Below are 12,317 nucleotides of genomic sequence, written 5' to 3' on the forward strand. Positions count from 1 at the left end.
GATAGCCAATCCAATTGTTCCATAGTATGAGCTGCATGGAAGATGCTAACTTGTTTGGGAAGGCTAATCCCTGAGCCTAATACCGAGATTCGTAGAGTATTTTGCAGACAAGTATCTGTCTGTTGTACTGCATTTTAAAACACAAATTTGTTTTTGATGTTGATTGAATCAATATTTTTGTCAGGGATAAGCTTTAAAAGAGTCTCTTCTAGGCAGTGGAAGGAGCGGGCGAGATATGATTGTGATGTAGCAGTAAAGTTGCTGCTACCCCTGATGTCACAGTGATCACCTAAATGTGACATCTTTTGCATTTTGTTAACCAAAGTACTAATAGATTTGATATAAAGTGGTGCACTGAAAACCATATTAATGCGCATTCACTATAGGTCAGTTGTTAAAATTTATGTGGTATAGCTTTTACATTTCATGTTTAGTTGATTAATTTGTTTCCATGTTGTTTTTCATTGTGTTAATTAATAGTGTGCACTAAAACAACACTAGCTTTCTGAAGTGAGATGTTTTAAATGTTACACACAATTGTGACAAATGTAGTTCTGCATCATATTTACAGAGTTATTTTAACAGTTATTTCTTTTAAAACATATTATGACACTGACAAAGCTTATTAATGATTGATTTAGAATTATGAGTGCTATATGTGCTTTATTTGCATTAACTGAATGTGCAATTTAATTGCTTTAGAAAAGCGTATGTGAGGCCTGCAAGGCCCTATTTTTCTAAACATACACAGGAAAATGTTTAGTCATACTTGCTAATGCCATGTTTCTTTTAGATTTCCTTCTCATGGAAATGCTAGCTTAGAAATAGAATGTCTATTGTGTAATTCATAATGAGTCTGAAATAGTAACCTTTAAGATGGAACAAGCAGGAACCATAGGACATGAAATTTGCCTGAGCTTGCAATTTTGTTTCAACTCATACAGATGAGCTAAAATGGATTTGGAAATATGTTCCTATGTTACAGGTTCATGTTGCGTGACTGTTTCTGATTGGACACTATACCTTTTTAATTCATATGGAGTGATAGACGAACAAACCATCTTGCTTATGGACTTTAATTTACCATTGTCCATTTGGACTTTGGTCAGAACATCCCATTCTTTCTGCTGGCTGGACCCTGTGGACTCTGAGAGTGTCAATCTTCTCTACCTTTACTCTCCATTTCAATGCTGTCATGAGACTTAGATATTTTTCTCTGCCCTAAAGAAGAAGACTGTTGATGGAGCTTCTGAAATGCTGATGCTGTCCCTTTTTATTTTGCCAACTTTGGTTAGTTATCTTTTGCCCCAGATGCCATTTTTCCAAATTCTTCTTGCCCTGTTTTTCCTTTTTGCCTTTTGTTCTTGTGATATAGCCCAGCACATGCAGATATGAGATTAATCATTTTGATAGGGATTCGCTAGCCATAGATAGAGGAGATTAGATAAGTTTGAATTGCCTTTAAGCTTAAAAAAACTTGATTTTTGTCAGCATACCTAATTGTTTTTTTGATATTTTGTATGGTTATTATTGAGTGTTTAGTCTTGTTAATGTTAGTGTGACTAAACTTCTTTTGTCGCTTTGGTCAACCCCTGGTGACATTGTATCATTTTAGCTTTGTTTTGAGAATTGTCTACATGACTGAGTCTGAGTTTGTAAGAAAGCCCTTAACTTTATTCTTGACTGGAGTTGTCCTTGCATGGCCAAATGGGTCATGCTGTACTTGTAAATTTTTGAGTGGGTCTTATGCTGAATCTGTTTCTACTACCTCTATGCTGGTTGAAAAGATCCACCGGACCTCATAGAGAGCATTTTTGAGAGGAAGAAAAAAGCTCCGACAATTGCATGATTAGTCTATCAATGTTGATGACTCATTATAAGAAAATGTACTTTTTAGAAAGAACAAAGTTGACAATTTCAGCAGATGCCCTTATCACCAAGGTTGCCTCCCTTTGAAGTTTTGAGGGCAGTTGGACAAATTGAACTATAAAGTATCTTTGGATGATAAATGCTTTTTCAACATGGACAGCCAAAGTCTTTGTGATATTTCCTCTATTTAGGATGTCAAAAGGTCCTCTCAATTGAAATTCTGGGCATCAAACTAATTTTCTTTGAAAGTTATCCATGAGGCTTAGTGTGGTCGTGCTTTAATGAATAACCAAATTTTCCATTGAATGCTCAATGTATGAGAGAGCCACCAGCAAATTTGTAGTAATGGATGGAGATACAACTTGTTCACTGTTTCCCAGCACAAGGGCCCCTTTATCATGTTATTTGGGGGAGATGAGCACTGAATGTTAAAAGACCACATAGGGGCCTAAATCTACTTCACGATGGAATGTTAACTTTTTTAAATCAGACCAATAGAATTGTGCAAGGCAGGTTGGAGGGTGCTTAACCTTTTATCACAACTTACATTTTTAGGTATTGATTTCCCTTGTGGGGTGTTTTTAAGAATATCTTGATTTGCTGGAAGCACATCTTGCATAGATAAGATGGCACTTACAAGTATTGTTAGACCTGAATTCAAATTCACAGGAGAGCTGGCAATTGGCAGTTGTGAAGCCAGAGATGCTACAACTGGCTCACAAATACAAGCATTCATATTTGATCCGCCTTGCAAAACTTTTTTGATTTGAAAAAATGGGAAATCGTTTTTGAGCCAACTGGGGGGGGGGCAATTGGAGGTTCTGATATCAATTTACGACTGTAAAATCGGAGATGTTAATCCCTTATGCTGGGCCTTTTTATTATGGACTTTTCTCAGCCTTTTCCTTTACATTTTTGTCAAAGGAAATGGGTGTGGAAATTGTGGAATTTTTAAGCCAAATGTGTGTTGAATGAATCACTACAGGATGCTAAAAAAGATGGGCTTCTGACAAACTCCTTAGCCAAGGGGCCTGATTGTGCCTGCATAGGTGACTCTATTAGGAAGATTGTATGATCCTCCTGCTCAAGATGGACTCGTGCCTGAACATTGAGAATGGATTTTGATGACTGAACAAGGGCACTTATAACACCTGCCATTATTAAAAATAGTGTTGATTGAATATTTTTTGCCTCCATGGAGAGTATCCTCAAGGTTTATGGTTGGTCAGCTAATTTATATATTGTAGACTGACATAAATAGCTAACTTTCATGTCAGAGTACGTGGTTCTCAAACTGTAAATTGAAGAGCCAGTCAAAGATGTACAATTAATTTTGAGTATAAGTGCTTTTACTTTGTAATTGATAGTTACTATCACTGAGCTGTAATGAGTCAATCTAAAGTTTCAATTTTGTCGACTGGTAAATTAGAACTTTTACTCTTTCATCAAGTGACTTTAGTAAGTTTAACCAAGACAGAGATGCCATCTTGCTCTTCAAGATTTTCAGAAGTAATTTTAATGTTTAGGGTCTCGTCCTCTTACCGCAGACCAGGATAGGTGGGTAGGAGTGAGACGCTGGGGGTTATCTATGCAGTTTACTGAGGTTGATTGATGTTGCTGTGCTGCTTCTTTTAGCCCCAGTTGATAGAGGGAAACTAATCAAATTAGTCACGCTACTGTGGTCAAAATATGGGGGCTGATGAAAAAACTCCAATCTTGGGGGCAGCAAGTTTGTAGCCAACTGAGGACGGTACATGGGTAACCATGTGGAGGTCGTTACACTTTGATGAGGCTCACCCTTTTCTGTTGGTTGCTAAATGATGAGGTGCAAAGCCAGGCCACACCACAATTAGGCTCAGATGCCCTCCCAAGCTGCTGACAGATGCCATGGGCACCATGATTACTTCTCAAATTTTTAAGCTTTGTTTTAGACCATAAAAGAGGAGCAGCTTATACTCTTGTGTCAAGTTTTTCTGCCTTAGCATGGAATCTGGTTAAGTTCCAGAAGTAAAAACTGACTGGCTGTTGTATTTCTACTCAAGAAAATGTATCTTTATTTTTGCTTTTCCTTTTAATGCTTTTGGTACTTAATATGGGGATGACAACAGGGCAATGGAGCGCTTCTGGATCATCCCAAAACCAATTTGGGGAGGCACTAGAGGTCATTAAACTATGTACTGGGCACCACACACCACCCCTCATGCCTCTACCTCCGCAATGTACTAAACTCTCACTGCCAAGTACAGAGGTAGGGTTATCCTCCAAGTTATGGTCAAATTGCCCAACAGTTTTCTCGCTCCACACTGCAGGGTGCAGTGTTGCCACAGAGTTTATCAGACTTGTACTCTTCTCTCTTCTTCTCTCATGACCCTCCAAAGCTGCATCTGCTTTTGTCAGTTTTAGCCGCAGGCCACAAGATGCACTGGTGCCCCCATCTTCCAAGCCGGGGCTTCCAGCTGGCAAAGACTACCACTGCAGCCTCACCACACCAGCTCTGCAATGGAGGAGGTGTTAGAAGGGGAGCCACAACACTGGAGCCCAGATTAGGAGGGCACAAGAACATCCTGCCACTTCTGTGGTGTCCGTTTGATTGACAGGCATCTCAGCTGCATCTCGGCTGCTCGATTGTTCTACGTTTAACTGCTCTTTGTCATCTTGGTCATCTATTTCCTGGTGTCCTCTGTTGCTTCTAGCTTCCTGCTCTTCCTTTTCCTTTGCCTGGTCCCATTCCTGGTCCCACAATGCACCCACCATCTTGATGTCAGTTAAGTACCACCTCCTGGAATGTTGTCTGCTGGCATCTTCTGTTTTCAGGAGAGAGACTGGTGCTTGTATCTTGGGTTAAAGGTTTTGATTCTGCTGTTTCCATGTCATGTTATACCACTGATCTGCAGTAGGTGCTTTAAATTAAACAGTATTGAGTGATATGGGTAGCAGCTGAAAATATTTTAATGACTTTTTTAATTTGGTTGTTTGGAATAACAATTTGTCACTGACTCTGCTGTGTGTTTCTTGTCCTGTTCTAAATGACAGGAATGAGAGATATTGCCTGGTTGAGAGTTCTCTTCACTTGTGTGTCATATTCTCTGAGCAAGTCCTCGATGACTTTCATCAGAAGAGGTAGTGAGTTATCAAGTGGTCTGAGCTTTCTGGTAGGTTCATTGCAAGGACCTCTGCTGAAGCTAGATGTATGGTGACTCATTTTGCTGTCTAGGGATGTAAGCTTGAAGTGGATTCCTGTTAGTTCACACGTTATGGTACTGATTACTTTCTGGATCTGGGGAGGAGGATTGAGAGACATTTGTCTAATTGAAGGAAGCAGACGAGATTTTAGTAGACCACTTTGTTAGGACATATTTAGAGAGGGAAACCTGCAAGAGGGTGTCTTTCTGAGCTGCATTGGTGATGCTGCAGTGGTATTTGTGTTATCTGTGCCGGCGGAACAGCAGTTGCAGTTTCAAATGAAAATATTGATAGTGTCGGGAAAGGGGTAGCCATGATGTGGGGGTGTGCAGAACATAGGATAATGGAGCTACTTTGATTAGCCATCGGGGGCAAGGTTTTGATTTGGGGGAGGTGTGTGGAGCTACTTGCAGGGAGAAAAGAGAAGATGGAATTTCGATGAGTGTCTAGGAGTGAAAAGTAGGTTTTTTTTTGTTGCAGAGTGGTATGTTGGTATTGTTTAGGGAGGGGCAGGGAATATGACAAGGGTACCACTGAGCGTTTCATTCGGCAGTATTTTTCTGAATGTTCAGGAGCATCTGAGTAAGAGCTTAATGTTGGCTTCTGAAGCTTGAATCAATGTTGCCATTGTTAAATGACATTTCTTCCCCAAAGTAGGTCAAAGTCGATTTTTTTTTTTAGTAAGGATTGTTTAAGTTTTTTGCATTTTGCAGGAATTGCAAGGAGAGTGGTGTTGTGTAAAAAAATGAAAGGTCGTTTTTTAATTTTCGTTTTTGAGTGCAGTGGTCGTCAATGATTGCTTCTGAGTGGTGTTTTACAATCCTATGTTGCAAGTTCATAATGCCATTTTTGTAAATATTGGGTTAGTATATGATTTTAAAAGAGTGCGAATCTTTGTGCACCCGCGTGTCAACAGTAGCTTTAGCCATTTGTGTTTACGTTTTAGGCAATTTTGAGTGATTGGTAATTATAACTTAGAAACTTACCTTTCTTCCATTACATAATCAGTTAGAGGAGTTTTGCACGGAACACTTTAAGGCCCAGATTCTAAAAGCTGTCAGGCAACGCAGAACCGCACCCAAAAATGCTGTGATGTGCTGCGCTGAGCCACGTGAGAGGGAGGGAGCAGGAGAGCGCCATATTCACATAGAAATAGCTCTCTTCCCCCTCCCTAGCACCGCCCCTGATTCCAGCTGCCATGCGCCACGCCCACACCTTAGCGCCATAGTGCTAGGGTGTGTGTGATCCTAGCATAGGTTTGTACAAGAACGGTACCCTTTCTCGACACTAGGCCCAGATAAGTGAAAAAGCTTTTCCTACTTTGTAGGTGTGCTGCACAGTGCAGCACACATACAAAGTCGGAAAGGCATGGAGAAATGAAAATACTTCTCCATTTTACGCTTCCTTTCAAAAAGCGTTCATTTTTGGCGCTAAAATACTTCTACTAATGTTAGCGAATGGGGTTTAGCGCCAAAACGCATGGGTGGTAGCACAGGTACGCCCATGTATCACCCATGTAATATTCATTTGACGCAAAGTAATGCACAGCAGCATTTCGCGTTGCTTTGCGGTACTTTTCCATACAAAATAATGCAAACAACAACTTGGGTTGGCTTGTGAATCCCCCAAAAGATTTAGCATTAAAACAGTAACCCTAACCTGATGCCAAAACTTTCTGAATCTGGGCCTAAGGGGCTGTCCGATTTGATTGACTTTAACATGGCTAAGTTGAAGCTGGGAATAATAAAATCATTCTTTTCCTTCAACTAGGACATGAGGTAAGATTTTCAGTAGGTTTTCTGACTGTCATTCATTTATTTATCTATTTATTTATTTTTTAAATATAGCTCGGGCTTGGTCCGATTGCATGAGAGTGCTTTACAAAAAGATTCAAGCAGCCAATAACAGGGGGAAATGTACAAATAGAGGTCAGGAGGAGGGAGCAACAGGAAAACCCTCCCCCGATGTAGCGCGCTTTACACATACTCAAGGTGTGAGGTAGCAATGAAAAGCAGGTGAATGTGAAGGGACCCAAAACATATAAGGCACTTCAACCCTTAAGAGAAAGGTGTAATACATACTTTCTAAAGCACCTAATGGTAATCACTGTCATGGTAAAACTGTGAGCCAGGACATCAATCTGGAGATGCTTACTCGGATATCCAAAACATATTGTAAATAACTTGGAGAGACTGTGAACACCTTTTATTTGTACCTATAAATTCAATGCAGTATTATAGAACATGAATATTTAGAAGGTCTGTCAGTGCATCAAAGTGAAGTTAGTGAATGAAGACCGACTCATCAGTGCACAACTGTAATTCACACAACACTCTGCATGACAATTACAGACAAGTTAAATTCGCAGTGATGACTGAGCCATTTACCAAACATTATCCTGATATCAGTATGATCCTAGGGGTCTGAAAAAAAGAGCTCAACTCTCTGAATCGGAGGAGGTGGGTGTGGTAGAAGATAGAAAAAATGTTTCTGAAAACTCAACACAATTCCAGGAGAAGCCTACGTGAGATCAAGAGCCACGCAAGCCCTGCTAATACCCCAGGATTTGATAACTACCGCTTAGAGGCAGGTCCAAGAGCAAGGGGCTGAAACTTCGAAGCTAAGGAGGCCCCTGTTTATTTTACCTGCTTCCTGCTCCCATGGTAACCCTTTGGACCAGATGTATTAACAACTTCCAAGGAAAGTCCACTGCTAATTGACAGATTTGCTCAACGCCTATTGGCTAGATTCCTAACGGCAAGGGCAATGACAGTAACATTTGTCTGGATGCCTCGAAAGATGCTCACATACAAGTGCACTGAGTGGCTAAAATAAACTGGTGATGGGGATACAAAAGCTTAACAACACCAGATCCCTGCATCCAAATGTAAGTGTTGCAGTTTCATGCCTTTTACCCTCATTTTTGGGGATGTTACATGTAAACAGAAGGGCATACATTGGTAAACAAATGAAGGAAAGACACAAACCGTACTGTTTATTCAGGAGGCAGTGTGTGCATCTACTCTCATTCCAGGCTAAAGAACACCTGCACAATACATGTTATTTTGCCATGCATGCACAGATGTCTGCTCAATTAGTAATTATGAAACCAGATGCTGTCCCGGACCCGTCTTTTTGTTCCTGGTATGAGGGATCCATCAATCACTTAATATAATTGGAATAATTTAATTAATGGCATCCTGTAGACTTTAAGGCCCATATTTATACTCTGTTTGCGCTGGATTTGCGTAATTTCTTTTAACGCAAATCCGGTGCAAACTTAACTCCATATTTATATTTTGACGCTAGACCCGTCCAGCGTCAAAATATTGGAGTTAACGTCAATTTTTACAGTGGAAACCTACCTTGGTTCAATGAGATGCAAGGTAGGTGTTCCCAGGCAATAAAAAACTCTAAGGCATTTGCGCCTTATTTATCCTCCCGTGCAAAAAAGACGCATGGGAGGAGGAGGGCCTTAAATAATGGTGCTAAGCCTGTTTAGCGCCAATATTTAACGCCTTGGGTCAGGGCACACCATAGGGGACCTGTGGGCTCATTTCCATGGTCGGAAACAGTCCACACGTGCCCTACCCTGCCCCCAGGGGCACCCCCTGCGACCCTCACCCAGCCCTGGAGGATTCCCAAGGATGGGGGGACCCATCCAAGGTAAGTCCAGGTAAGTTTATCATTATTTTTTTAAAGTGACATAGGGGGGACTCACGTGGGCCCCCCTACATGACACTGTGCCCAATGGCCATGCCCCAGGGACAGAAGTCCCCTGGACATGGCCATTGGGCAGGGGGGCATGACTCCTGTCATTGCTAAGACAGGAGTCATGTCCAAGGGGGTTGTGTGTCAAAAAATGAGGCTAGTCAGGTTAGAGTCAATATTTTTTACGCTAACCTGACTTACACCATTCTTTGACGCACAACCCCAAGCCTTCCCTAAGCCTCCCCTGCCCGGTTAGTGTAATTTATTTTGATGCTAACCGGGCCCTAGCGCCGGGTTGTGTCATTCCTTAGATATGACGCCCGGCTGGCGTATAGGAATGGCGGTAGTCGACGGTACACTTTTTGGCGCAAACCGGCGCTAATGCAGGTTTGCGTCAAAAAGTATAAATCTGGGCCTAAATTTGTTGGATTTAACCCTTTTTGTAAAATCCAGGCAAGTAATTGGAGGCCTTTTGAAAAATTCACATACTTTTGAGCGTACTATTTGATTTAAACTTGGAACTTTGATTTTGAGAGTTATACTGGGCTCAGGGTAAGAACCAGGGTCAATGTACACCTGAGGGATAGGAGAAATATTTGCTTTTTTCAAGAAAGACTAAGGGCCTGATTTATACTTATTTAGCGCCGCATTTGCGTAATTTTTTTATGCAAAAGCGGTGCAAACTTACAATATATAATTACATTTTGTAAGTTTGCACCGCTTTTGCGTCAAAAAATAACGCAAATGCAGCGCTAAAAAAGTATAAATCAGGCCCTAAGAGACATGAGTTTGCTTTAGCTTTATATAAGTAATTTATTATGGATTGCACTTTATTTGGTTTCTGCATTTTTCTTTCCATACACTCATATCTATTAGGTATTTAGATTTGTATTATCATCAGGGTCTCTTTGTTATTACTTTTAATGGTTTTCTTTGAGATTTTAAGATTTTGTTGATACTTTTTTAGAAAAAGTTTATTATAGGATGATATTAGTTCAAGCGAAATAGGTGTGGAAGAGCAGCTGAGACAGTGTGCCACCTTTGGGAATTAGATTTCTAGACACCTACTTGCACGTCGAGGCATTGGAGATCAGAAGGATCAGTAGATACCAGGTGTCCAACTGGTGCTTGAGATATTTGGTGTGCTGCATCAAGATGGATAGGAGGGTTATAGTGAATTCATTCTGATAACGTTTCACGAGTCGATACAAACCCTTTCCCCATTATCCTCTCTGTAGTCACTGATAAAGTTCTCCCTCAGTAAGTTATTTAAACAGTCATAGATGCTAATCATAGCCATACAAACTTAACAAAGCAGAAGACGCCTCTTAATTAACTTCTATGTAACTGAAGAAATTTGATGGATTTTAGATTCACATTTATCAGTGATCAACCACAGCCATGTCTCACTGAAATGTTAATATTTCATCCTGGTCACTGATGTGGTTACTTAAAAAACATTGCAGTGCAAGTTTTAGACCATGTTAAATGTTTCCAACCTTTGTTTAATGTAAGAATACTGGTGAATAATTCCTACCTAAAGCTCACTTCATCACTGGGGAAATAGGGTTCTGCTTGCCAGTAGATGGTTATAGCCCCCCCCCCCAGCTATTTTGGAGTGTTCTAGAACCCTTGCCTCAGAGTGGGCCTTTAGGTAGTGTACTAGTGCTGTACTCAAACAAAATAGGTCAGCAGTGTGTTGGTCTATCTATGGATAGGGTCTTCAATTTCAGTACTTGGTTGGACAGTGAGAGATGGGGAGACGCGTTTACATAGATGATTTCGTCCCTGATGCCCTGTTGCGCATAACACCCTCCTTGACCATGTACTCTTATGGTGTGTACTATAGAGCAAGGTGGACAACTGAATACTCTTAGTATATTCACATACTCCAACCCTAAGGAAAAAAGAACAGTACTTTCACCAGGGGAGCTATGTACCATGCCAGGGACATCTCTTTATAACCTGGCAGGGAGTCCTGGAATGAAACATCATGTCTTGTTTGTATGTGCTGCTCTTCAGACTGAACACACTGTAAAAGTACTCCTGTTTTGTGGTTGCTCTTCTCAGGTACTGTGTACATTCCTGGAGTCATGATGGGAATCATTGTGGGAGGGGCAATCATGAAGAGGTTCCGGATGTCGCTGAAGCAGTGTGGTACGATGTGTGTCACTGTAATGTCCCTGTGCATCGCCATACATCTGCCCATCATTTTCCTTGGATGTCCAACACAGACATTTTTTGCTCCAGGACATCTGCCAGTTGGAAGGTAAACAAGTATTCAGGGCTGCCAAGATGTTAAACAAATCTGTAACACTAGCGTTCTTGTTTTTCAATGATGGTATTGGGACCTATTCACAAAGGCATGTTGGAGTATATGCAGTAGTAATCCTTTAGTGCTCTTTTATGTGCACTCATAAACCTTTGTGAATTGGTCCCAAAGAATGTGAAATGTGGGAATATTTTCAGGAATAGTCATATTACATGATTACAACTTGAAAAGGATGTGCTGTTTGTGTTTCAGTGCTCGTTCACAACTGCATATGATCACTTAAGAGTACTCCCACAGTATTGCTTCCTGTATTAATAAGTGCTTCTGTGAATCAGCCCCATTGTGTATACTGTTTTACTTGAAGACACCTTGGGCCTTATACACTACAGGCAGTTCACACAGCTCCTGTGCACAGAGTGTGCAATTGAGCAGTATGAGAAGCATTTACCAGTGCCCAAATCTTGTATTCACATACGAGGCATCCAGTGTGGAGGGTGGGGACATCTCTGCAAGTGCTGTGCAGCCCAAGCCTCAATGCACGAGAGACTATTGATGCATACCCAATTATGCACTGGCTCTGTTAAGCTACATGGGTTGTTAGACTGGCCTTCAGATCTCTACCCACGATGGTGGAAGTACCCATTTCGAGATACATGCCCATAAATACCCATCCAGGCAAACACAAGTGGTTTTATATCTACTTCAATCAACATATCCATCCACATATGAATTCTGCCTTCCACTGTACCAAGGCTAACCTGGTGCATAGGAAGGGAAAAGCAGGATGTATGCATGTGCATGCACTTATGTTTGTCAATGATGGGCGTAAATGCTTTTTTACCTGCTAGTCCATTGTATAACCTCTGCAGAAATGTAGTGTAAGACCTACATGTATACGGTCAACAGGCATTTTGCATATGCAACCAGTTTTGTGCAAAGGTAAAAACAGTTTGAGAATTGGGCCATGTGCAAAATGCTTCATGTTTTTTAACCTAAATATATTTTTTCACTGAAAGAATTTGCAAACATGGCCTTAATTTGCAGTGATAGCTCTGTTTTACTAAGCTCCTGATGAGGAGTGGTCTGATATCTTGGTGTAGTAAATACAATGTGTGGTATGAATTATACCAGGGTCATTGGTATCAGTGATCACAAGTTGCTATGCAGTAGGACCCTATGGAATGGATACTTCCATATGGAAAGTGGTGTTATGGCACTGATTTCGGCAGATACAGTTATAATTGCAAGCCTTTTTCCTGGCTTATATTCAACCTGCTTTTTG

The 12,317-nt window shown here is 40.9% G+C and overlaps 1 protein-coding gene across 1 annotated transcript in view; it reads left to right on the forward strand.

Moving 5' to 3' along the window:
* The window catches only part of LOC138249740 (solute carrier organic anion transporter family member 2B1-like), a 464,484-nt gene that overhangs the window by 311,216 nt on the left and 140,951 nt on the right, over positions 1–12,317 (forward strand). The window contains exon 10 of the mRNA XM_069203799.1: positions 10,834–11,032. Within this exon, the coding sequence (XP_069059900.1) occupies positions 10,834–11,032 (199 nt within the window). The remainder of the gene's footprint in view (positions 1–10,833; positions 11,033–12,317) is intronic.

This window comes from Pleurodeles waltl, chromosome 8, assembly GCF_031143425.1.
Source record: "Pleurodeles waltl isolate 20211129_DDA chromosome 8, aPleWal1.hap1.20221129, whole genome shotgun sequence".
In the NCBI taxonomy this organism is placed as follows: Eukaryota; Metazoa; Chordata; class Amphibia; order Caudata; family Salamandridae; genus Pleurodeles; species Pleurodeles waltl.